Source organism: Passer domesticus, chromosome 20 (genome assembly GCF_036417665.1).
Source record: "Passer domesticus isolate bPasDom1 chromosome 20, bPasDom1.hap1, whole genome shotgun sequence".
NCBI classification, from domain to species: domain Eukaryota; kingdom Metazoa; phylum Chordata; class Aves; order Passeriformes; family Passeridae; genus Passer; species Passer domesticus.
In genome coordinates this window covers 2,338,437-2,363,370 of record NC_087493.1, presented here as the reverse complement: position 1 = coordinate 2,363,370, position 24,934 = coordinate 2,338,437, and the positions used below count along the sequence as shown (strand labels likewise).

Genomic DNA, 24,934 nt, shown 5'->3' with positions numbered 1-24,934 from the left:
GTGGGCGGGACTCGATGGCAGGGGGTCCGTGGTTACCCCAGGTGCTCAGTGTGGGTGCTGGTGGGGGCCTCCACGTTCCCAGGGATGGGTTCCACGTTCCCCGGGATGGGTTCCACGTTCCCCGGGATGGATTCCACATTCCCCGGGATGGATTCCACGTTCCCAGGGATGGATTTCACGGCCCTCGGGATGGATTCCACGTTCCCAGGGATGGGTTCCACGTTCCCAGGGATGGATTTCACGGCCCCCGGGGGTGGGTTCCACGGCCACCGCGGCCCCCCCGGCACTGGGGTGAATCCCGAGACCATCCCAGCCCCACCGGCTGGGCTGAAAGGGAGAGCGCTGCTCTGCACAGCCGCTGCTCGCTCGCTCGCTCGCTCGCGGGGATTAAGACCAGACCTTTGTGGGAGAAAAGGGGCGGGAGAGCCCAGATTATCCCGAGCCCGCCTCATGCAGCGTTTCGTGCTATTCCGGAGAGCCGGGCGTCTCCGCGGAGGGAGGCAGGGCGGTGGGCAGTGGGTGCTGGGCTGCTCTGGCCACGCCTCTCTGGGGGTCTGGGGTCTCTCGGGGTCTGGGACACGACGCTGCGGGGTCCGGAGGTTTCTCGTGTCACCGGTGCAAGGAGCTCCCGTCCCGTTGTGACAGCGCTGGGTGGGCTCAGCTGGGGCTGACGCTTCCCTCCGTGGGAAGGAAGCGGTGCCACCACGGAGCGGGCAGCGAGGCGCTGCGGAGATGCTGGGGTTGGCACCCAGGGCACAGCTCTGCCCCCAGCCCGGGTGCCCAGCACCATCCCGCTCACACCCGTGTCTCCATCCTGGGCTGTGCTGCTTCCTCCGCTGCCGTTTTCACAGCTCGTTTTATTGGCAAATTTTATTTTCCTTGCTCTCCGTACAGAGAAGCCGAGGCCAGAGGCAAAGCCCCGGGCCCGCAGTTGAGGAGGGGCCACCTGCGGATGCAGCAGAGGGTTTTTGGTAGGTGAGGAGGAGGAGGAGGAGGGTTTGCCCCAGCCCCCAGACTCATCTGGACCCTCTCACGTGGGAGTGCAGGCACTGGAAGGCTGTAGGAGCCCGGTGCAGGCACTGGAAGGCTGTGGGAGCCCGGTGCAGTTACTGGAAGGCTGTGGGAGCCCGGTGCAGGCACTGGAAGGCTGTGGGAGCCCTGTGCAGCCCTGCTGGCCTCACCTGCCGCTGTCACGGGAGCGTGGAGATGGCTGAGACAGCGCAGTCGGCAGGGATTAGCATCACCCGGCTGGTGGGAGCCGCCGGGAAGGCTCCCGAGGGCTGGCCTGGCCCCGGCTGGGAAGAGCAGGCACTCCCTCAACTTGAAAAACTGCCTGGGAGAAGCGGGCCCCCTCCCCTTGGAGCCCCTGGGCCCTGGGGAGGGAGCCCGGATCGCTCCCGCCCTTCCTCAGCCATCGCCGCTCCTTTTGCTGCTCCTCAGCAGCTTTTGAAAGCAAAGGAAAAAAAGAAAAGGCTTGAAAAGCACTTTGAAAAGCAGGGCAGGGAGAAGCGCCCGGGTTCCCGGCAGCCCCATCCCCTCCTCCTGCTGCCAGCGCCTGCCAGCTCTGTCTGCCGGCGCTGCCGAGCCCGCGGGGAGCTCCCCCCGAGCTGGGGCATCACTGTCCGGACACCCCCGGGTGCCAGAACAAAGCACTGCCCCCACAGCCCCCCCAGAGCCCTCCAGCCCCGCGGCCCAGCGCTGGCTGCTGCCAGAGCCCCCCAGAAACCCCACAGACACCCCCAGGGCCCGGGGCTGCTGCCAGAGCCCCCCAGTAACCCCGCAGACACCCACCCAGCCCGGGGCTGCTGCCAGAGCCCCCCAGAAACCCCACAGACACCCCCAGGGCCCGGGGCTGCTGTCAGAGGCCCCCCAGAAACCCCGCAGACACCCCCCCAGCCCGGGGGTGACAGCTGAGCAGACACGGGGAGCCCTGGCAGGATGCCCTGCCCCTCCTGCTGGCACCTCGGCCAGGGGGGCACTGGCACCCCTGGGTGCCCTGGGCAGGGTCTCCGTGCAGCCCCTCACCTTTCCCGCTGGCACCCCCTCCTGGCTGGCAGTGCCAGGGAATGGGGATGGTTTTCCCCCAGGAATCATCCCCTGGCTGGGCTGCAGCCCCTCGGGACAGCCTTTCCAGCCGGGAGCTCCATGATACTTGAGGCCCCTTCCAACCCAAACCATTCCATGGTCCCACCTGGAGTGTGGCTGCTGCCCTGCCCTGGCACAGGGACCCCTGCAGGGCACCCAGGGCGTGGGGCAGGACAGGGGGCACAGACCCGGCTCCGTCCTCTGCGCTGCTCTGCTCCCCTCTCCTGCCAGCCTGGCACGCAGCAGTGCCCCGGGCACCGGGCTCTGAGGATGCGCCGAGCCCCGCCTGGCCCCGGTGTGGCAGGAGGGGCTGTCCCTGTCCCCAAGGCAAGGGAAAGGTGGGGACATGACACACTTGGCTCTGTCCCAGGAGCCGGCAGGGAGCCGGAGATATCTGCAGGACAGGGAGAGCCCAGGCTGCTTCTAAAATAAATAAATTAAATCGCAGATTGCACCCAGGATTTATCGGCCACAACCCTGATTTTTGGCACATCAGCATCTCCTCATCACAGCTGGAGAAGGGAACAGCTCCTGCTCCAACGCTGCCCCCTGCACCCACCACACCTGGGGCTGCCTCGTGTCCCCGTGCCCCCCTTCGGCTCTGCCCTGCTCTGCCCTCGGGAAAACCACAGGGCAGGAGCAGCCCGCTCGGGAGAAACGTCAGGGCCGGTTTGGTCCTCGGGGAGTGATCGGTGCTGACAGCTCACCCCGCCTGACCGGCACGGAGCAGCCCGGAGGGAACGGGAACGGGAATGTGAGTGGGAGTACGAACGGGAAAGGGAGTGGGAGCGGGTGGCCTGAACCAGGATGGTGGGGAAGGAATTTGGGAAAGAGCTGGTTGGAAGTGGAGGTGGCCGAGCTCGGTGCCTTCCCCTGCGAGCCCGGCTGGTTTCACTTCCTCTGTTCCACGGGGAAACTGAGGCAGCACAGCCCAGCAAGAGCTCTCCCCCGTGCCGCTGGTACCCAGCCCACCCCTGCCGTGCCCACAGCACCCTCTGCCATGGTGGGAGGTGGGATCTCCCCCCTTCCGTGGGAAGCCGCGGGCTCGGGGGGCTCCTCCCGCCCTCGCCACTCGGCACCGCGGCCACAGCGTCACCCGGGGCACGGTGCCAGCGCCGAACCTGCCACAGGTGTGGCTGCACCCTCGGGCACCTCCTGGCAGCCAGGGACCAGCCGGGTCAGGGCAGGCCAGCCGGGCCTGGGCTCGGCTTGTCCCGGTGCTGGGGAGCACAGGCAGATCCCGCACGGGTGGGGTCCAGGGCGAGCATCCCCGGGCCCGGGATGGAGACGGGTGTGGGGAGCTCGGGGCTCGCAGGGCTGGCACTTTAATTTCTTTTTTTCCTCACCAGGGCACAGCCCTCACCAGGGACCCGCCCCGGTACCAGGAGCATCTCTGTCACGAGGAATGCCCCTTGCAGGGGTGGCACCCCTTGCACAAGCAGCGTTCCTTGCTCACCTGTGCCGCTCGACTCCCCAGACCAGCCCCGCCCCTGGCCCGGTGGCAGGAATGTCCCTCTTGCACAAGCCGGGACGCCCGGGGCTGGAGCTGGGCTGCACGCGGGGAGCAGGATTTGCTCAGACAGCCCTCTGTCCCATGTCACTGTCCCCAGGAGTGGGGTGCCAGGGCTCCCCGTGCTGCCCAGGAGCGGATGGGCACCCCTGGGGGCTGCCCTGCCTTGGGCACCGGCTCCAGGCAGGCCAGAGGAGCCCCCAGCAGCGATGCCAGCTGCCCTGGGGCCACCGTGAGCCGGTCTGGGGACAGACGGTGACCGTGGCAGCAAGGCCAGCCCTGCAGCCCAGTTCTCCCAGCCCGAGGAGGAGCTGCAGCACTGGTCCCCAGTGCAGCACCTGCACAAGGCTCCCCTGGCAGCCCCCTGCCCAGCCAGGGCGAGGGTCCCAGGATGTGGCTGCCAGGGGCTCCCAGGTGCTGTGACAGGCACTGTGCAGCCCCCACGGCCCTGGCAGCCCCTGGCATGGACCTGGTGCTTTGTGAGCCCTGCCCACCCCCAGCCCGAGGCAGCTGGTGAAACCTGAACACAGCACCTGGAATTTCCTGCCAGGCCCGGAGGGCAGAGAGAGAGACAACGGCTGTGAAGAGCCCAGGAGCATCCCCAGTGCCAGGGCTGTGGCTGTGAACAGCCCAGGAGCAGCCCCAGTACCAGGGCTGCTGATGTGAACAGCCCAGGAGCAGCCCCAGTACCAGGGCTACTGATGTGAACAGCCCAGGAGCATCCCCAGTGCCAGGGCTGCTGATGTGAACAGCCCAGGAGCAGCCCCAGTACCAGGGCTACTGATGTGAACAGCCCAGGAGCCCTCCCCAGTGCCAGGGCTGCTGATGTGAACAGCCCAGGAGCCCTCCCCAGTGCCAGGGCTGCTGATGTGAAGAGCCCAGGAGCATCCCCAGTGCCAGGGCTGCTGATGTGAACAGCCCAGGAGCAGCCCCAGTGGCAGGGCTGCTGATGTGAAGAGCCCAGGAGCATCCCCAGTGCCAGGGCTGCTGATGTGAACAGCCCAGGAGCCATCCCCAGTGGCAGGGCTGCTGATGTGAACAGTCCAGGAGCATGCCCAGTGCCAGGGCTGCTGATGTGAACAGCCCAGGAGCCATCCCCAGTGCCAGGGCTGCGGCTGTGAAGAGCCCAGGAGCCATCCCCAGTGCCAGGGCTGCTGATGTGAACAGCCCAGGAGCATCCCCAGTGCCAGGGCTGCTGCTGGCAGTGCCCAGAGCACGGTGCTGTCCCATCACCCCATTGCTCCACTGCAAAGGGAACGTGCAGGGCACGGCCACCACAGCTCCCTGCACCTCTGGGACCCCTTGCCCAGCTCCGTCCTGGTGCCATAGGGCTGCCACATGCCCCGTGGGACAGCAGGACATACGGACACATGGCATTGGGCCTTTCTCTGGCAGAGCAAGGTGACAGAGAGGGGACACATTGTCCTCAGGCTGTTTATTGGCATCTCCCTCGGCTCAGCCCGGGTGCTGCCAGGCTGGTGCTGGCTCACCCATAGGCACTGTGGGGGCTGGGCTGGGCTGGGCTGTGCAGACACCCCCAAAACGGCCACAGACCCCCCGGGCATCAACACCCCCCAGTGCCCCCAGGCCTCTGCACAAAACCCCGTTAAAAAGCCCCAAACACCAGAAATGCCAAGGGGAGGCTCCCATCGCCTCATCCGAGTCCTCAGCAGAGCCCCGAGGTGCAGAACTGGGGGGTTGAGCACCACGTGCACCCCACTGGGGCTCTCCTGGGTTCCAGTCCTGGCTTTGGGGGGCCGTGCTGGGCCAGGCACAAAGGAGGGCAGCAGTGAATTGTCCCCTGGGCTCCTTCCCCCTTCTCCCAAAGCCTGGGGGGGCCCGGAGTGGGGGGTTCAGGTCCAGAGGTTTAAAGATCAGCAGAGCTCCTCTCCTCCCCAGCTGGGGGTCTCTGCTTGTCCCCACGTCCTGGGGGAGCCACGAGTTGGGGGGCCGGGCTTTGGCACGGCAGGAGCCCCTCCCCAGCCCCCAGCACCCACTGGAGTCCAGCAGCAGGTCCGGGGCAGCCCCCAAGGGTGCCAAGGGCGATGTGGGCACACCCTGAGCCCCCCGCCCCACCTCGTCCGAGGAGTCCGTGCCACAGAGGCTGTGGCCAAGGAGGGGACCTGGGTTTGCTCCCCAGCCCCAGGGATGGTGCTTGGCACCCAGCAGGAAAGCCCTGGAGCCTGGGGCTGCTCCTCCTCTTCTCCCCTCACTGCTTTTTCCTTTTCTCTTAATTTCTTGGGGCTTTTCTTTAATTTTTTTTTTTTTTTTCCTAATTTCTTCTCCTGTTTTGTTGGTTTGGGCTTGTTTTTTTTTTTTTTTCTTTTTCTTCTGTTTAAATATCAAACGAAGGAGGAAAAGCCAGCGATGGGGGCTCTGGAGCCGGGGGCCAGGCTGCTGGGCGGGCGGTACAGGGTCCCGGGCTGGCTGCTGGGGGCGTTGCCGGGGGTCTGGGGGGTGGGAGTCCTGCTGGCTTTGGGGCGGAACAGGCTGCCCTGCTGCGTGGAGGTGCTGTTGGAGAGGGGGGTGTGGTCGGGCTCGCCCGAGTCGCTCTCGGTGTAGCTGTAGGCCTGCGCCCGGGAGATGCCCTTCTGCTGCCGCCGCCAGGAGTTGTAGTAGGTGGGGTCGCTGATGTAGTGGTTGACAAAGGAATGCGCCTTCTGGTGCCCGGGGTCCACCTCGTACTCGCTGTCACTGCCCTGAAAAACAGGATGGGGAAAGGTGGTGAGGTGGGGACAGCTCCCAGCAGCCCCAAAATTCAGTGGGAATTTTGCTGCTGCCTGCAGTGGGAGCAGAGAACGGCCCCATGAGAGGGAATGGTTCCAATTTAAATAAAAGGCGTTCAGGCTGCAGGCAGAAGAGCAGGACCAGCCTGTGCCCTGTCCTGGGGGCACAAGGTGTGGCACTGCCAGGCTCTGAGCCCGGGCTGTCCCCCAGCCCTGCCCCTGTCACAGGTCCTGCAGGGGCACACACCACCTCAATCCAGCCTAAGAGCTCCAATTTCCTAAATCCTGATCTCTGAAACCTTAAATCCCGTGGAATCCTGATTTCCAAGATCTCCTTGCAAAGACAGCTTTAGTTGCCATCCAAACAGAGTGAACCCAGCTGTGCCAGGGGAGTTCAGGCTACCAGGAGGAATTTCCACATGGAAAAGGTGGCCTGGCACTGGCAGGGGCTGCCCAGGGAGGTTTGGAGTGCCCAGGGAGGGGCTGGATGTGGCACTCAGAGCTCTGGGCTAGGGACAAGGCGGGGATGGGGCACAGCTTGGGCTCAGTGATCTCAGAGCTCTTTTCCAGCCTGAATACTCCTGTGATTTCCAGTGCTTTCCTGGTGCTTTCCCAGCGCTCTTTTGGGAACGCTGGCGAGCACATCCCGAAAGTATTTAAAGGCTGGGACGGCTGCAGCATCACTGGGGGGTTTCTGCCTCTTGCTAAAACAAAATAAAGCCTCATACAAAAGGTTCCTGCGCGCTGCCGAGGCCGCGATGCCCCGGGGCTGGCGGGGAGGGTGTTTTTGGGCTCTGCCGGTAATTGGATTCAGCTTCTCCGGCGGCGCACAAAGGGCCCATTGAGGGCGGTGGGAACTGCCCCGCGCCAGCGCCAGCTCCCGCAGCTCTTCACAGCTCCTCAAAAGCCACTCGAGCCCCGCTCGGGCCGCAGCGAGAGGAGCCGGCATCTGCCAAGGAAACAGCCGGCGCGGGCAGAGGCGGGGGGGCACCCTGGGCACGGTCCCCTCCTGCTCGGGGACAGCCCTAGGGACCCACAGGACCTTTCCCTGGGTGTCAGCCTCAGCATCCATCCTGGGGGTGACTGTCCCGTGGCCTCCCGGGGCTCCACGCTCCTGCCCGGCCACAGCTGCCCGCGGCCCCGGGACGAGACAAAGGTGGCATTTTGTGGAGTTGGCAGAGCCGCGGCCGTTGCCACCAGCGACCGGGCAGCGGGACAGCCCCCAGCCCCGCTGACCTGCCGTCCCCTGTGCCCTGTCCCCAGCAGCCCTGGGAGCCCCCCGCAGTGCCACATCCCCGCACACGGGCCGGGGCTGTGCCAGCGTCCCCCGGCGCTGTGGCACCGAGGCACGGGGATGCTGCTGCCCGCAGAGCGGGAGGGGAGGGAGCAGCAGCGCAGCTCCCAAGGGCCTCGGGGCGGGCACAGGAACGCTCAGGATGCTCAGGGAGGGCTCCCAGCACCTTCAACCCCGCCCCGGGCCCCTGTCCCCTGTGCGGCCCCGGGGCTCACCTGGGAGTCGGAGACCTCGGAGGGTTTCTCGGTCAGGCTGCTGCTCTCGGCGGGGATCAGGTCGTTGTACTTGGTCACGTCCTCGTCCGAGTAGTGCAGGCTGCCGGGGCTGGGCCGGGGTGGGGACCTCGGGGACACGCAGGGGGTGGTCAGTGTGTGTGCCCTCCACTCGGGGACAACCCCAGGGATCCACAGGGTCGGCTCAGGGACACCCCTCAACCGTGCCAACCCCCTCCCAGGAACCCAAATCCACTGTCAGGACTTTTGGGGGGACACTGAGCAGATCAGGGTCACCCCCCCGGGGATCCAGCCCTCCCCACGCCGTGACAGAGCAGGGATGGACAAAGCTGCTCCCCCTGCCCGGGGAGGGGGCTGTGGCGGGGGTCCCTACCGGGTGTAGATGCCATTCTTCCTGCAGAAGGAATTCTTGACGGAGAGGCGGCGGTTGTTGAGCTCCAGGGCGGGGAAGCTGCCCTCATCCAGGCTCACCATCTCCCCGTGGCTCAGGGCGGCCGCCTTGGAGCTGTTCCCTGGGGGATGGGATGCTCAGCCTCCCCCAGCCCCTCCGCAGGCAGCACAGCACCGTGAGGGGGGCTGGGGATGGCCCTGGGGGGTTGTGCTGGTTCTGGTGTCACCAGGGCCTGGGGACAGCCAGGAGGGGCCAGCCCTGCCCTGCCCCAGTGCCCCCAGCTCCCCACTCCGAGCTGTTTGCTTAACGAGGAGCTCTGGATTTTCCCCACAATTGGAGCCCTTGACAGAGCTAAGAAAACAGAGCTGTGTTTGGCTAATCCCGGTGACCTCTGCGAGCCCCCAGGCTGCCCTGCCTCCGCAGCTGTCTGGGGGACAAGCCCTTCATTCCATCCCGAGCTCCCAGCTCTCTGGGAAGCCACAGCACCGTTATGGGGTGGCACTGGGGCTCTGCAGGGGTTGGTCCCAAGGCAGGCAGGAGGGGAGGCTCCCACCCCTCCACACAGACCCCAAAGGCAGGGAGAGACCCCCAGGAGGCTCCCACGGGAGCAGGAGGGTCCTGTCACCACCCACCACACTCCGTCACTCACCTGAGTCCGACTTCTTGGAGTACTTCTTGCTCTGCCCGCGGATGATGAGCACGAAAACGAGGAGGAGGATGAAGATGAGCCCCACCAGGGCAATGACCACCAGGAACCACCACTCCTCATAGAACGGGTTGGTTTTCTGGGCTGGGGCACAGCAGGGAGGGTCAGAGGGGGACAGGGACAGGGGGACAGCCCTCTGCAGAGCACAGGGTCGCTTGGGGAGCTTTGTGAGGGCTGGATCCACGGAAAGGGAGAGGGCTGCAGGGGGTTTGGAAAGGGGGTGCTGGCAGTGGGACCGGGGCTCTGAAGGAGCCAGGGGTGGGGTTCAGTGATGGCCACGAGAACAGAGCAGCAGCAGGACCCTCCCTGTGGCACAGGGGGGCAGAATGCCCTGGGAACCCACCTGACACGGAGGGGGAAGGGGTGCTGGGGGTCCCGTAGCCGTAGTCGTTCACGGCAATGACGCGGAAGTCGTAGCTGACCCCCGGCTTGAGGATGTCCATGCTGAAGGTGTAGGAGGTCACCTCCTTGGGGATGTCTTTGATGAGGATGTCCCAGAGCCCCTCATCTGGAAGAGACAACGGGGCTGGGATTTTAGGGCTGGCTCTGCAGGACACCCAGGGCGAGGGGTGCTGTCCCTCCCTCCTGGCCCTGCAGGTGCTGCCCTCGCCATCAGCACTTTCCTCATGGACACCCCCCAAACACTGGGTCCTGTCGCCCAACCCACTCAGCACTCCCTGCCTCAGTTTCCCCCCCCTGACCCGAGGTGGGGATAGAGCAGAGGCAGCAGTGGTACCTGAGGGCCGGGCCTCAATGACGTATCTGGTGATGGGCCCCTGGCCGGGGTCCCCACTGGACCAGTGGATGGTGATGGCCGAGCCATAGCGGGAGATGAAGGGCTCTCCAGGGGGGCCGGGGGCACCTGGGGACCAGAGCACAGCTGGGGGCGGGGGTACAAACTGGCCCAGAGCCAGGCCAGCCCCCACCCCATCTCCTGCCCCACCCTGTGTGTCCCCACGTGTCCCCCGTACCTTCCCCGGGCCCCGTGGTGATGTTGGCCTCCACGTCCGGCCCGTAGGCGAAGGTTTTGGCCCGGATTCGGAAGCGGTACGTGACGCCCTCGGCCAGGTCCTTGACCTTCATCCACAGCGGGCTGCTCCCCTTCACGTCCACCGTGACGATCTTGCTCACGCCTGCGGGGACAGAGGCTGAGCCACGTCCCCCCGAGCCCTGCCCGCCGCCCCCGGCCGCGGCCTCACCATCCACGGGCGTGCAGGGCTCGTAGACCAGCCTGTAGCCCTCGAGGACGCCGTTGGGCAGCACTGGGGGCTCCCAGGACACGTTCACCGACGTGGTGGTCAGCTCGCTGAAGCGGATGGAGCCGGGAGCGCTGGGGGCTGCCAGGGGACAGGGTGACAGGGCCAGCTCAGCGCTCCAGGGGACACCCCCAGCACCAGCCAGCCCCTCTCCCTGCCTCCCTGATGCTGATTGATCACCAGCTCACACCTCCCGGGCCCCATCCCTGCTGCAGCAAAGATTCCACTTTGAAAGGGAACGAGTCTCCTTGTGTCCCCCCAAAACCTTCATCCTCCTCAAACATTCACCTCCGTGTGCCCCCACCCCACAAACCCGCTGGGGTGAGCCCAGGGATGTTCTGCTCGGGACTGCAGCGTGAATCCCTGGAGCTGGACCATGGAGACACCTCCCAGGGAGCCCAGGGGGCACTGGGGGAGCCGTGCCACGGGCCCCACCTGCCTGCTGTGTCCGTGCCTTCACGGGGGCACTGCGGGGCCCGTCCCCCGCGGCGTTGAAGGCGGCCACGCTGACCCAGTAGGAGGTGTAGCCCGTCAGGTTCTTCAGCTTCACGCCGCCCTCGGGCAGGAAAAGGGTCTTGACCCTCGCGCTCTGGTTCGGCCGCTGCTCCTCCCAGAAGTGGATCTGCGGGAGGGGCCGTGGGGAGCTGGCTGAGGCACGGGTCCGACCCAGCTCGCCCTCCAATGTCCCTGCCCGGCTCCCGAGCCCCTCGTGGCTCCAAGTGCGCCCAAAGGAAAAGAAGAGCCTCTCCGCCAGGAGGGCTCCGGGCTGTGCTGGGTATCAGGCACGGCTGGCGTCACCAGGGCGTGCTGAGGTCACCTTCGAGCCGTGCCTGGTTCCCGGGGATAAGGGCAAGCAGGGGGAATCACAATGGACGGGGACCAGGAGATGTCTGGAGCATGGGCTGGGTACCGCGGCTGCATCCTAATGCATCCCACCTGCACCTGGGCTGCATCCCGACACATCCTGGCACATCCCAGCTGCATCCCAACACACCCCAGCTCTATCCTGACACATGCCGGCTCCATCCCGGCACATCCCAGCTCCATCCCAACATATCCTGACTCTATCCCGACACACCCCAGCTCTATCCCGACACATCCCAGCTCCATCCCGATACATCCCGGCTCCGTCCCAACACATCCCGGCTCCGTCCCGACACATCTCAGATCCATCCCGGCACATCCTGACACATCTCAACTCCATCCCGGCACATCCCAGCTCCATCCCGACACATCCTGACACATCTCAACTCCATCCCGACACATCCCAGCTCCATCCAAACACATCCCTGCTCTATCCCGGTGCGTCCTGGCTGCATCCTGATACATCCCGGCTGCATCCCGACCCATCCCGACGGCATTCCAGGGCCGACGGCGCCATCTGCTGCCCCGCCGCCGCTCAGCACCGGGAAGGGACACCCGGCATCTCCTCGGGGCCGCAGCATCCTCCCAGAACCCCTTCCCCGAAATCACGCACAGCACCCCCAGTGCCACCCACCCCGTGCCCCCCCGGGTGCCAGCCCGCAGGGGACAGGAGGTACCTTGTAGCCCTGTATGTCGCCGTTCTGGCTCTCGACGGGGGGTGGCTCCCAGGTGACATCCAGCTGCGTGGCCGTGGCTGCCTGCACAGCCACGTTCTGGGGCGCTCCAGTGGGCACTGTGCCGAGGGAGGGCACGGTGTCACTGCACTGATGCGGGCATGCGGGGTCCCAGCACAGCCCCCAACAGAGGCAGCCCTGGCAGGACTCACCCGCTTCCCCCACGAACACCTCCTGGGGGGGGCTGGGGGGGCCCTCGCCCACGGCGTTGTAGACGCTCATCCGGATCTCGTAGCGCCGGTGCTTGCTCAGGTCTGGGGGACAAAGGGCGAGTGGGACCCTCCCCAGGACGGGGCAGCCCCGCTACCCCCGGGGGACCTGGCAGAGCCCCCCTTGTTGGGAAGAAGGGGGTGTCCCCAAGGGGAAGAGGGGTTCTGGCTCACCCTGCACTGCAGGGACACACACGGGTGGCAGGGGGGCACACACAGAGGGAGGTGGGGGACACAGGGGGTGGTGACTTACTGTCCAGCTCGTACTGGGTGAGGGACACCTCGCTGAGGTTGTGCACGGCATAGACGGCTGGGCAGGAGAGCAGGGGGGGTTAGTGCAGGGCAGGGGGGGCTCTGCCTCTGAGCCCCCACCCCCACACAGCCCCCACCCCACCGCAGGCAGGGCTCCCCTGAAAGGGCCCTGGCACCCCCAGGTGCCAACAGGGCTGCCATGGCACTGAGGAGCCTTCCCATTCCCAGCCCCATCCCCTGAGTGCCACCAGCCAGGTCTGCACATTGGGGTCACTGCAGAGGACAGGGCCAGGCCCTGCCTTGGGCTCTGCCCTTGTCACTCGTGTCCCTGCTGCCACCAGAGTGGTTGTGGCCCTGTTGCCTGTGGGAGCTGAGGACAGCACACAGCCCATGTTAGGTGCAGACACCCGGATTTGTGGACGCAGCAGGACAGAGCCAGTGACAACACAAAAGGACATTAGGGACCACAGGCCTGGTGGCACAGGGGAACTGGTGACAGCCCCAGGGGGCACAGCCTGACCCTGGTACACGGGAGATGCTGTGGCCGCTGCACTGCTCAGATCCCCCCTGCCAGCCCCGGGTCACCCCAGCCTGTCCCGGGGCACTCACGGGTGAGCTCGGCCCAGCCGGCGCCGCGCAGGGCGAAGCCCCGCAGGCTGTCGTGCTGCAGCTCCCGGTACCGCAGCCGGAACCCCAGCAGGATCCCGTTGATCTTGTCCTCAGCCGGGGGCTGTGGGGCACGGAGGGAAGGCACTGAGAGGCTGCTCTGGCCCAGGGCTCCCTGGCACCCTGGTGTGCCTCAGTGTCCCCTCCCCGGGCAGGGCAGAGGGGACGGTACCTGCCAGCGGATGAGCACCGACGTGGTGGTGAGGGGGGTGATGGAGAGGATGGTGGGAGCCTCCTCGGGGGCTGTGGGGGAGAAGAGGCTGGTGAGGCTCCGGAGATGCCCAGGGCAATGAGGAGTTCCCCTGGGCACGGGGTGCCCGCTGTCCCTGCCCCGGGAGGTGCTGACCCGCCTGCAGGGTGGTGAGGGACTCCGACTCCTCGCTGTACTCGCTGTCCCCGATGTCGTTCGTGGCCTTCACACGGAACTTGTAGGAGGTGAAGGGTTTCAGCCTGCAGGGAGCAGAGCGGGATGGGGATGGGGCAGCCAGTGGTTCACCCCCGAGCCACCGCTCCCCAGCCTCGTACCAGCGCTTCTCACGAGATGGGGAAACTGAGGCACGGGGAAACATCACCACCCACCGCGTCCCCAGCCCCTCACCTGTCCACCACGAAGGCGGTGGCGTTGTGGCTGACGGGGGCGGAGTGCAGAGCCCAGGGGCCGTCGGGCAGCTCGCGGCTCTGCACGGTGTAGTAGCGCACGGGGGAGAGGCCGTCGCTGCCCGGCTCCCAGGAGAGCAGCACGCTCCGCGCCCGCACCTCCTCCTGCTGTGCCAGCGGCTTCCCGGGGGGCTGCGGCCGGGCTGGGGGAGGCGAGGGGCTGGGAGCGCTGCGGGGGCACCGCCGGCCCCCGCCGCCGGCCGCGCCCCCCATCCTTACCTCTCTTCTCGGTGGTGACCACCAGGGCTTCGGCCGGCTCGCCCCAGCCCTTGCGGGTCTGCGCGGTGACACGGAACAGGTAGGTGGCCTCGGGCTGCAGGCCGGTGGCCGTGAACTGCCGGGCGCTGGCCTCCAGCACCTCCACGGCGGCCGCGGGCACGGCCGAGGTGTTCAGGCGGTGGCTGACCTGGTAGGCTGCGGGGAGGGAGCGCGGTGGTGGCACTGGGGAGGGGACACCAGCCTGGGCCCCTCCCCGTGCCCCCCTCTATCCCAGCCTGTTCACACCCAGCCCGGCACCGACATCCGAGCAGGGAGCTTCACCCCTGAGGGCTCCCGGATGCCCAGAGCTGGTCTGTGACAATCCCTGCTCCCACAGGACCTCTGCATCCCTCTGCAGAGCATCCCGGTGCGGCTCGGCCCGGGTGCTCCCCACCTACCCAGGATGACGCCGTTGGGGGCTGCCGGCGGCTGCCAGATGAGCCGCACCAAGGTGGTCCTCACTTCAGGAAAGAGGAGCCCCACGGGGGGCCCGGGCACTGCGGGGGGAGAGATTGGAGTCACTGGGGAGTGGGGAAAAGATTCCATCCCCTGGGAGCCCTGGGTGTCCTGGGCAGGGGGAGAGGGATCGCCCCAGAGAACAGGGATAGGACAGGATTAATCACCCAGGGAAAAGACGGGATTAATCATGAAGGAAAGGATGAGATTAATCAGCCAGCCCACCCAGGTGCTGTCACCCACCATCATCCAGCGTCCTCTCGAGGACAGCAGGCCGGCTGGGGACACCATCGCCCATCCTGGTGAAGGCCAGCACCCGGATCTCGTACAGGGTGTACTTGGCCAGCCCGGTGAGCTGGGCACTGCGGGAGGCATTGCCCTCTGCCAGCCAGAACCGGGCACGCGCCTCCGAGCCCTTCTCCTTGTACAGCACCTGCAACACAGCCCGTGTGAGACACAGCCCGGGTGTGACACAGCCTGTGTGTGACACAGCTGGGCCACCAGCTGCTGGGGATGGACAGCCGGGGCCCCCACAGCCTGCAGGGTGATTCCCCCAGGGAAAGCTGTGCTGCCCAGGGGCAGGGCACGGGCAGGAGCTCACCTTGTAGCCCAGGATGAGCCCATTGCAGTCAGCCTCGGGAATGTCGCTCCATCGGACCAGCAGGCTGCTGGAGGAGGTGGCCACTGCTGACACATTGCTGGGGCCAGAGGAGGGGACTGGAGGGGACCAACAGAGAGGGTCAGAGGCCAGGCTGGCCGAGCTGGGTGCCCAGTGCCCGGTGGGCAGCGGTACCTGACTCCCGGGTGCGTCCCAGCACCGGGGGGCTCCAGGGCCCGGAGCCGATGGCGTTGAAGGCCTGGACCTGCACCCGGTACTCGGTCCACTCCTGCAGGTCCTCGATGGTGAACTCCCGCTCCACGCGGTCACGGATCACCTGGAGCGCCGGCTGCCCCCGCCCGTCCGCCCGCGCGTACCGGATCCTGTAGCCCACCGAGTCGGGGCTCCCGTTGTACTCCTGCTCCAGGAGGGGCTGCCAGGGACACGCACTGTCACTCCTGGTGTCCCACAGCCCCCCCAGCTGCATCCCCCTTCAGCCATGCAGGCACATCACCCTGACCCCCTCACCATCCAGCGCAGCCACAGGCTGGTCTCGCTGGCTGTCCTCAGGGTGACGTTGGCAGGGGCCATGTCCGGGGGGGCCTGCAGGGTCTGGATCCTGCGGGAGGGCAGGCTGGGGGGGCTGGTGCCCACGATGTTCACCTGCCTCATGCGGAAACTGAGAGAGGAGAGGAGAGGGGGGTCACGATGCGGGCCAAGAGGGCTCCAGTCCCCTGGAGAGGACAATGAGGGGGGTCACGGTGGGGGACCCAGGGATGGCACCAGGGTACCAGCCTGGCACTCACCTGTAGTAGGTGTAGGGCTTCAGGTTGGGCACCTCCATGGAGCGGGTGTCGGGCTCGTTGGCCAGCTGGTGCACGAGCCCCCACTGGCCAGCCTCGCCGTTCTGGCCCACCTGTGGGATGGCAGCGGGGTCAGTGGCGTGAGCTGTCCTCAAACACCCCCTGACCTCCTTCCCGAGTCACCCTGTACCTGTGCCTCCACCTGCCAGCGGGAGATGGAGGTTTTGCCATCGTAACCCGGGCGAAACTGGATGGTGACGGAGCGGGGGCCGATGTTGGAGATGCCCAGGTTGGTGGGGGCACCGGGGAGCTCTGTGGGGACAGGGCAGGGCGGGTGGCACCGACCGCTTGCCCCCAGCACCCCGCACAGCCCTGCAGCACCCCCAGCACCACGGTGCTCACCTGGGGGGACCCCTGAGGAGATGGTGGAGGAGGAGACCTGTCCCTGTCCCTTGGAGGTCATGGCGGCCACCTCGATGGTGTAGGTGGTGAGGGCGGTGAGGCCGGTGACGCGGTACTCCAGGGTGACGTTGGGCAGGTAGTGTGTCACCCGCGTGTTGGTGCGGTTGTACTCCTCCCACGAGATGCGGTACCCTGGAATGCACCCCTGCAGTGGTCACCCCTGCATCACCCACCCCACAGGCTGCGTGGGGACAGGGGTGGGACAGGGCAGATGGGAGATGCTGCGGGGTGGGAAGAGGACAGGACACAGGGGAGATGCTGTGGGGGAGGGAAAGGACGTGTGAGTGTGACAGCAGGGTGGCAGTGGGACAGGGGACAATGCTGCAGAGTGGGAATGGGACAGGAAAGGGGGAGGTGCTGTGGGGTGGGAAAGGGACCGACGACAGAGCCAGTTCCTGCTGCTGCTCCCTTACCCGTCAGGATTCCGTTCTTCTCCAGCGGCTCCTGCCAGCTGACCTTCAGGGACGTATCCAGGATGTCACTGAAGCTCAGGTGCCCCACGGGGCCAGGCACTGCCCAAAACCACCCAGACTCAGCACCCGAACGCAGGATCCCTCAGCACCCACGGGGCTCCCCTGGGACGCAGCCGGGGCGGGCAGGGCGCATCCCGGGGGCTGGGATCCTGCCCGTACCGTCCTCGTGGGTGCGCACCAGCTGCGGGGGGCTGCGCGGGCCGTCCCCGGGCGTGGTGAAGCACAGCACCGAGGTGAAGTACTCGGCGAACTTGCGCAGCCCCGGCACGAAGCCCACGTGCACGCTGTCCTGGAAGTTGGGCCGCACCGTCACCACCGTGGCCTCGTCCTCGTGCTCCGGCTCCCAGGCGATGAGCTGCGGGGGAAAGGAGCCGCCGTGAAGGTTCCCAGTGCCACGGACGCCATCTCCGGCCTCCTCTTATTAATTAGGCCTTGATTAACGATCAATTAACGGTGCGGGGAGCACCCGATGCCTGTGCCAGAGCTGTTTACGGAGCTGTGATTAACTCCATCGATAACGGGATCCCCCCTCGCCCGCATCCAGGAGGGATGGCTGGGCATTTAATTGGTATTGTGCAAGATAGCCTCTAGCAACTTAATTAAACACTAATTAGGCCCTAAAAATACTAATCAAAAATACTAAGTGGCGTTTAATAAGAATGTTAAATATCCTACTCATGCTGGTTATCTCATTCAGTGGCAATTAAATTCCCGAACTTCTTTTGAGTGGATTAAAACACAAGTTTAATGTTTTAATTCAATTTCATTAACGTAAATTTGAATTAATTGCAATTTGGAATTAATTACAGAGCATGGGAGACTCCGAGCCCATGCAAGTGTTAAATAACAGTAAATATTATTTTAACAGTCAGGAGAGAGCCAATTAAAATCCCGGATTTTGGCGAGGAGGAGCCAAGACAGTTTGTGAAGGCTGACCAAGTTTTCCCCACAGGCTGTGCTGGTTTTGGGAATCACCCTCACCTTGTAGCCCTGGTTGATGCCGTTGATGAACTGGGGGCTGGGGGGGTTCCAGGTGAAGCGGATGGTGGTGGAGTTGGTGGCCTCGGCCTGCACATTCCCTGGAGGCACCGTGGGCACTGCCAGGATGAAGGGACAGCTCACAAGGACAGCTCCACAAGGTCCCCTCCATCAGCTGGGTGCCAGCCCCGGGTCATCCTGCCCAGCACATCCCAGTCCCCGGGACCTGCACACCCACCCTCCTGCCCCCCGTCCCACCTCTTGCTGTTGGGGTGCCCACCAAGCCCCTGCCCACCCCCGATCGTCCCTGCCTACCTCCCTGCAGGGTCCACTCTGTCACCTTCATGCTGTAGACGCCCAGGCCAGCACTGTTGTAGGCGGCCACCTCGATCTCGTAGTTGGTCCAGATGATGAGGTCCTCCAGGAGGAGGTTGTTGACCTCAGCGTTGGTGATGTTCTTGAACTGGTACCCCACGGGCAGCCCGGCCAGGCAGTACCTGGGCACCAGGAGCCATCAGAGCTGCCACTGTCCCCACCAGCGCCAGGTTTGGAGCCCTGGGCACCCCCACGGGCACCTACCGGATGATGTAGCCCTTGAGGACCCCGTTCTGGTGGCTCTCGGGGGGCGGCTGCCACTGGATCATGATGGACTGGTTGGTGCGGCCGCTGGCGATGACGTTCTGGGGGGGCGCAGAGGGCGGCTCCTCGGGCAGGGACACCCTGCAGGGACAGGGCAGGGTGAGCAGCCGGGGTCACCAGCCCCCCAGGAGCCCCGGCCGGGACCCACCTCTCCGTGTCCTTGCTGAACTGTCCCCTGCCCACGTCATTCACAGCGCACAGGCGGAACTGGTAGGAGCGGGCGGGGACCAAGCCCCGCACTGTCACCGATGTCACCTCGGGGTCCACGCTGGCCAGCAGCACGGTCCAGGGCGCGTCTGGGGGAAGAGGGGACAGCAGGGTGGGGACCTGGCCTGCAGGGCACTGGGGTCCCTGCCTGGCTGACCAGTCCCAGGCTCGCCAAGCAGCGTCCCCTGCACCAGGGTGACGCTGGGGACTTGTCCCAGTGCCAGCGGTGCCAGGGGGGTGGCAGCAGCCCCTTACTGTTCTCGGACACCTCCACGACGTAGCGGAGCAGGGGGCTGTTACCGTCGAAGGGCTTGGCCCAGGTGAGGTTGATGGCCCGTTTCTCCTGCGGGCTCAGGGCGGCCACGGGGCTCTCGGGGGCGTGGGGGAGCTGCCTGGACAGGGGGGTTAGGGAGGGATGGAGGGAGGGGCACAGCCCAGGCGGGGTGCTGGCAGGATGAGGGGGGCTCACCGGACACGGAGGTGGGCGCTGCGCGAGTCGTTGCCCCCGGCCGAGATCACCTTGCAGGTGTAGGTGCCGATGTCACCCGACCAGGTCTGGGAGATGTGCAGGGTGCCCATCTCGTCCAGGCGCACCCGGGGGCCGCTCTCGGGGCCCAGTGGTGCCCCGTCCTTCTCCCAGACGTACCTGGGCCGGGGGGAGCCAGGTGTGCTGGTGCCCCGCAGCCCCCAGCGAGCAGAGGGGACCGGGGCTCGCTGTCGCAGAGCACCAGGTGGCACTGCAGGACCACCAGCACAGGGCAGAGGAAGGGACCCCCATCTCCCTCCCCAGGACAGCAGTGACAGCAGCCAGGTGGGCAGCGCGGGGGTGCCCGGACTCCCCAAGCCTCTCACTCACCTGACGTCCACGCTGGGGTCATGGGTGACCCCGCAGCTCATGACAGCCTTGGTGCCCTTGATGACACTCTGGTCCTGCGGCGGGTCCGTGATACGTGTCCTTGCTGTGGGGGGACACAATGACCCACCAGCACTGCAGGGGTGGCACCGGCAGGGACAGCCCCCGTTTGCACCCACAAAACCCAGCGCCCATCCCCAGAGAGCTCTGGGCAGGGTTCCCCCCTTCCCTGGCTGCCGTGAGCCCCTTACCCCAGACCACCAGGTCTGCAGAGGCCTCGTCCACGCCGCGGGAGTTGGTGGCCAGGCAGGTGTAGGTGCCAGCGTCGGGCAGGTGCGCGGGGCTCACCAGCAGGCTGCCCGACTCCAGCAGGGTGAAGCGCGGCAGCTGCACGGAGCCGCTGGCCAGGACCCGCTCCCCTGGGGACACGGCAGGGCCCCGTCACTGCCACGGCCACCGCCGAGGTGGCAGCGAGCCCCAGGGCAGCGAGGACGGGCTCACCCCCAGCCCTTTACCTTTCTGCCAGGTGATGGCCGGGCGCGGCGCCCCCGAGGTCTCGCAGTTGAGGATGACAGCCATGCCATCGATCACCGTGCTGTCCTGGGGACCCCGCGTGATGTTGGGGGCGATGCCTGCGGGGCACAGAGGTGCACAGCCCACCCTGAATTCCCTCCCTGTGCCCAGCTCGGACCTGACCCAGAAGAGTTTCCTGGGCTCCCTGTGGGACCCATCCAGGGGCACATCCCGCCCACCACCCAGACAGGGCACCCCCAGGGCAAGGGGGGTGGCACCTACTGGTCACGGCCAGGTACGTGGTGGTCTGCACCTCGCCGGCCGCGTTGCGGGCGAAGCACTGGAACATTCCGGTGTCGTCGGGGAGCAGCCCGCTGATCTGCAGGCTGCCGTCCTCCAGCAGCTGGAAGCGGGACAGCTTCTCCAGCTGCAGGAGGGCGGCGTCCTTGTACCAGGCCATCTCGGGAGGGGGGACACCTGCACGGGTACAGCCACGTCAGGCACGGGCTGGCGGCGGCGCACGGAGGGTGCCGGGGGGCAGCTCACCCTTGGCTTGGCAGGGGATGGCCACCACCTTCTCCATCTCGGCCGTGATGTGTCTCTGCGGCTCCCTGACGAACTGCGGGGGCTCTGCCGAGGGAGCCAGGGAATAGGAACGGGGGCAGAGCCTCTCCCCTTGGGCTGAGCAGCGTCCCTCCTGTCACCTCTCAGCCCTGCCCCGGGGCTGAGCCCACCTCGGCTCATGGCGTGTGTGGTCTGGGCTGCTCGTGGGCAGGAGCTCACCCAGCAGGGACAGGGAGGTGCCCATGGGCAGGAGATAACTCAGCATGGGCAGGAGCTCACCCAGCAGGGACACAGGGAGGTGTCAATGAACAGGAGATCACCCAGCAGGGGCAGGAGCTCACCCAGCATGGACAAGGAGGTGCCCACGGGCAGGAGATAACCCAGCACAGACACGGGGAGGTGCCAATGGACAGGAGCTCACCCAGCACGGACAGGAAGGCGCCGGCAGTGACGGCGGGGACGCTGCTGCTGCGCAGCACAGCCTCGCACTCGTAGAAGCCGCTGTCGCTCAGGGAGGGGTGCAGGATGGTCAGCCGGCGGCTGTAGTCGCTGATCCCGCTGGACACGGGCACCCCGTCCTTCTTCCAGATGATGTGCAGCTTGATCAGGGGCCTGGGGGGCCAGGGTGTGTCAGGAGCCAGCTCCAGCTTCCCTGGAGGATCCCACCGCCCTCCATCCCGCAGGACTCAGGTGGAAGGGACCTCCTTCCATCCCACAGGTTCCAAGAGTGTGGTGGGAAGGGGTTCAGGAGCACCCAGCCCCTAAATCTCCCTTGGGCAATGCCAACAGGGAGATTCCCCATCCTCATCCCCACCCCACGGCTCACCTGGCGTTGGCCACACACTCCATGGTCACCTCCGAGGTCCCGGCCACCACGCTGGTGTTCTTGGGTGGGACAATGATGGTGGGTGCGATGGGATCAGCCGGGCCACCCACATCTGGGGAGAAGGAGGCCAGAGGGACAGCCATGAGCACCCCCTGCCACCCTGGGGTGTCCCCAGAGAGGGCACCTAAATCCCCAGTTTGGAGGAGACAAAGGTGACAGGGACCTGGTGGCACCAGGGTGCCTTCCCAGCTGTCCCTGAGCTGTGTCCTCCCCTGGGAGCCCTGGCACGCCTGGGCAGGGCCACCAGGCTGGTGGCAGCAGGGAGGAGGGAGCAGGGAGTCCATAAAGCAAAATGATGGCAAGAATAAAAAACCCTCATGTAGGCGCTGTAAAACCGCGATGGGCTCGAAAGCTGCTGATAGAGCTGAATCCATAAACAGGGCCCCGGGATGTTTATGGAGCTCCGAGGGATGGGAAAACAGATTCATGGGGATGGGAGACAGGCAGACAGACAGACAGGGGTAACCTGTCCTAACCCTGTGCAGCAGCAGCAGGGGAGATGGGGAGAGCGTGACAGGACTGATGTCACTTCAGGGCACGTCCCATGGGATGGGCTGTCACCAAACAAATGGATTGTCACCAAACAAATGGGCTGGGGGACCCTTGGAATTCCTGGGGAGCCCAAAGGGACTGGGGGGACAAAGCCACAGGGGTGGCCCCCAGGCAGGGGCTGCTCCAGAGCGCCAGGAGCTGACAGGGGGACACGGGGGGTGGGGGGTGTCCATGGGGTGACACTGCAGCCCCCATTCCATCCCATGCCAGGATGCAGCTGGAGCAGGAGCTGTGACACACCAGCGCCTGCAGCACAGCCACGAGCTCCTAAATAAATTCTGAGGCAGCTGAACTGTTAAGTCAGCAGAAGCCGGAGCCTCCGAGGAGATTTACTGCAAATTAAATTTGGGGGCGAGGCAGGGGCTGGGGGGAGGGGGCAGGGCCCCCCACACTCACTGGCCACGCTCAGGGTGATGGGCTGGCTCGTCTTGTTGTCGCCGTTCTTGTCGTTCACCGCCTGCACGTAGTAACGCCCCGCGTCCGGGGCCACCGTGGACAGGATGACCAGGGTGTTCTCCAGCGTGATGGCTCTGAGCAGAGCGTGGGCAGTGAACCCAGCGAGCTGGGACCCTCACTGCCCACCCTGCACCCACGTGGGACCCCCAGGGTCAGCCCAGGGTGGGGGGCCCAGCCCTGCCCCACTCTGCCCAAGCAGAGCCCGTGGGACAGTGCAGATTCCGAGGATTTCTCCTTTTTATTTTTTTCATTTTTTACTTATTGGAACAATCTAATCTGCTGGAAACATAAAATGCTGTGGGGAATATGTTTTTTTTTTACCATTAAATATGAGATAAAGGAGTTTTATCTCCTCAATCCCGCTTTGCAAATCGAAAGGAGACCAGTTCAATTCCTGCATAATGGGGGTTGCAAATTCAATTCCTGCCGGCTGTGGCTGCCGGGGCTCCGGCAGCACCGGGACCTGCCACAGCTCCGCGGGGACACCTGGCACACGCGTGTGTGCCGTGCTTGGCTCTATCCCACCCTCTCCCCCGCCTTCCTCCCTCCTGCTTTCATTTTTTGTTCAGAAATCCCTTTCTCTGGTGACAAACAGAGCCATTAGTCACCGGGCCTGTCCCTGGGCTTCAGCAGGATGTTGGTTAAACATCCCTAGCGTGGGGACAAGGTGACACGCAGCCCCCGGGATGCTGGGGGGGGATGCTGGGGGTGCTCACACGCGGCTGCTGGGGGAGATTTTCCGTCCCTCGCGGAACCAGGTGACCTGGGGCTGCGGGAAGCTGGCGATGCGGGGCGCGCGGATGACGGCCGCCTCCCCGTGGGACACGCTCTGCTGCGTCTCGCTCTCCTCGAAGCTCCCCATGTCTGCAGAAGAGGGCAGGGAAGCGTGCCAGGGGCCGGGGGTGCGCCCGGGGAGGAGCACGGGGTCTGCCTGGGCAGCAGGATGGGGTTTGTGGGGTGGGCTCCCCAGGGGATGGAGCTGGGGGGCTGCTCCTGGCCCCTCCTCGGCTGGCTCAGGGAGGTGGGGGTGGCTCAGATGCTGCTCCTGGTGATCCATCCCTCCACCCATCACCCCCGTGCTGGCTCGGGGACCCCAGTCCTGTCCCCCACCACAGACAGGCTGTGGCCCTCTCCCGGGGCTCCCCAGCTTCTCCCTGTTCCCATGGCATGTCCCAGTGCCAGGAGCATCCCAGCGTGACCCTGACTCCAGGGACAAGGTGTGGCACAGCTGCCTCCATCCCCAGCCTGGAGGCACACTGCAGCTTGGGAGACTGAGGGAAGAGGGGGGCACGGAGGAGGGGGGTGGGACAGGGGATTTTTATTGACTTCCTTAATTGCTGTAATTAAAAACATGTAAAGAATCCTTTTTTAACGACTTTGCCATTATCATTAGTTGTTAGCACAGCTGCCTTATTAATTTCTCATTATCCTCCTGATTTGTCACTGCTCCTCAGGAGGTGTTTAAGGGGATGGGAGTGGGGATATCCCAGAGGCAAGGGGTGACACAGAGGGGCAGGTCCCTTTTGGGGACAGAGCCACCATCCCAGCCTCAGCACTGCCATCTCCTCCTTAAATCTCACCAGCATCACCCCAGGGATGCTCCAGACATCCCTGCTGGCATCGCCTCAGGGATGCTCCGATGTCCCTGCCAGTGTCACCCCAGGGACACTTTAGATGTCCCTGCCACAGCCACACCAGGGATGCTCCCAATGTCCCTGCCAGCATCACTCCAGTGATGCTCTTATGTCCCTGCCACAACCACACCAGGGACACTCTGGATGTCCCTGCCAGCGTCACCCCAGGGATGCTGCAGGCTCTCACGTGCTGGCCACGAGCGGCACCAACACCGGAGCTGTGCCCCAGCGCCGGGAGCTGGGTGTCCCCGTGCGGTCCCCACGGGGCAGGACTGTCACTTACAGGCCACCTGCACCTCGGTCTGGCGCTGCAGCAGCGCTCCCATGCGGTTGCGGACGATGCAGCGGTAGAAGCCGGCGTGGGTGCGGTCCAGCGAGGTGATCATGTACCTGCGGGAGGGGAACAGCAGTGAGGGGACACCCGTGTCACTGTCACACCCTCCCGATTTACTGCACGTGTGCCGGGAGCTCCCTTCCCCGAGGAGCTGCTGGATGTGGGTGCAGGCTGGGGGACACCCCAGGGTCCCTCGCTGCCACGCAGGGACCGCGGTCACCCACGCTGGCCGTGCTTCCACTGCGCACAAGCCGGTGACTGTCACGCTCCCGGCGCAGGGGACACTGTCACCTCCCGGTGACACTGCGGTGTGCTGGTGTCACCCAGCCTGCACCTGAGAGCCGCCAAGTCCGGTGAACCCCGGCCGACCCTGATACCCCCACGCCTGCTCTTATCAGCCGCCAGTGAGGAGATGAAGGAAATCACCCATCTCCACTCCACCGCCCCCAGCATCGCCGCGGTCCCCAGGCCGGACCCCGCGGCCACCAGGGCAGTCCCCAGCCCCCGAGCCCCGGTTCCATCCCCTGGAGCAGCCGGGGGAGCCTCCGGGGGCCGGGCAGGCGCTGCAGCGTCACTGTCCCCTACGGGGAGCGCTGCGAGATAACTCAGAGAGGGAATAAATAAAGCGAGCTCAGCCCTCCTTGCCCAAAATCTAATCTTGCGTTAAAACCCGCCGCGGGCTCTT

General features: G+C 65.5%; 1 protein-coding gene across 2 annotated transcripts in view; it reads right to left on the bottom strand.

Moving 5' to 3' along the window:
- Positions 1-5,015: 5,015 nt before the first annotated feature.
- SDK2 (sidekick cell adhesion molecule 2) overlaps positions 5,016-24,934 on the bottom strand; it is a 46,689-nt gene continuing 26,770 nt past the window's right edge. For both annotated transcript variants that reach the window (XM_064395536.1, XM_064395534.1), the window contains 43 exons: positions 24,199-24,305; positions 22,998-23,145; positions 22,222-22,355; positions 21,214-21,325; positions 20,809-20,999; positions 20,370-20,453; positions 20,106-20,300; positions 19,826-19,942; positions 19,562-19,729; positions 19,314-19,416; positions 18,927-19,103; positions 18,713-18,849; positions 18,399-18,546; positions 18,191-18,331; positions 17,927-18,108; positions 17,615-17,730; positions 16,793-16,988; positions 16,574-16,672; positions 16,101-16,292; positions 15,889-16,010; positions 15,702-15,811; positions 15,424-15,574; positions 15,091-15,328; positions 14,899-15,014; positions 14,541-14,730; positions 14,240-14,338; positions 13,803-13,997; positions 13,525-13,726; positions 13,273-13,376; positions 13,099-13,169; positions 12,870-12,990; positions 12,262-12,318; positions 11,952-12,053; positions 11,743-11,858; positions 10,637-10,823; positions 10,145-10,282; positions 9,917-10,078; positions 9,682-9,807; positions 9,289-9,453; positions 8,889-9,029; positions 8,222-8,360; positions 7,831-7,957; positions 5,016-6,294 (listed from right to left, as the gene is read on the bottom strand). In XM_064395536.1, coding sequence (XP_064251606.1) covers positions 5,938-6,294; positions 7,831-7,957; positions 8,222-8,360; positions 8,889-9,029; positions 9,289-9,453; positions 9,682-9,807; positions 9,917-10,078; positions 10,145-10,282; positions 10,637-10,823; positions 11,743-11,858; positions 11,952-12,053; positions 12,262-12,318; positions 12,870-12,990; positions 13,099-13,169; positions 13,273-13,376; positions 13,525-13,726; positions 13,803-13,997; positions 14,240-14,338; positions 14,541-14,730; positions 14,899-15,014; positions 15,091-15,328; positions 15,424-15,574; positions 15,702-15,811; positions 15,889-16,010; positions 16,101-16,292; positions 16,574-16,672; positions 16,793-16,988; positions 17,615-17,730; positions 17,927-18,108; positions 18,191-18,331; positions 18,399-18,546; positions 18,713-18,849; positions 18,927-19,103; positions 19,314-19,416; positions 19,562-19,729; positions 19,826-19,942; positions 20,106-20,300; positions 20,370-20,453; positions 20,809-20,999; positions 21,214-21,325; positions 22,222-22,355; positions 22,998-23,145; positions 24,199-24,305 — 6,283 coding nt within the window. In that variant the 3' untranslated portion in view covers positions 5,016-5,937. The remainder of the gene's footprint in view (positions 6,295-7,830; positions 7,958-8,221; positions 8,361-8,888; positions 9,030-9,288; positions 9,454-9,681; positions 9,808-9,916; positions 10,079-10,144; positions 10,283-10,636; positions 10,824-11,742; positions 11,859-11,951; positions 12,054-12,261; positions 12,319-12,869; positions 12,991-13,098; positions 13,170-13,272; positions 13,377-13,524; positions 13,727-13,802; positions 13,998-14,239; positions 14,339-14,540; positions 14,731-14,898; positions 15,015-15,090; positions 15,329-15,423; positions 15,575-15,701; positions 15,812-15,888; positions 16,011-16,100; positions 16,293-16,573; positions 16,673-16,792; positions 16,989-17,614; positions 17,731-17,926; positions 18,109-18,190; positions 18,332-18,398; positions 18,547-18,712; positions 18,850-18,926; positions 19,104-19,313; positions 19,417-19,561; positions 19,730-19,825; positions 19,943-20,105; positions 20,301-20,369; positions 20,454-20,808; positions 21,000-21,213; positions 21,326-22,221; positions 22,356-22,997; positions 23,146-24,198; positions 24,306-24,934) is intronic.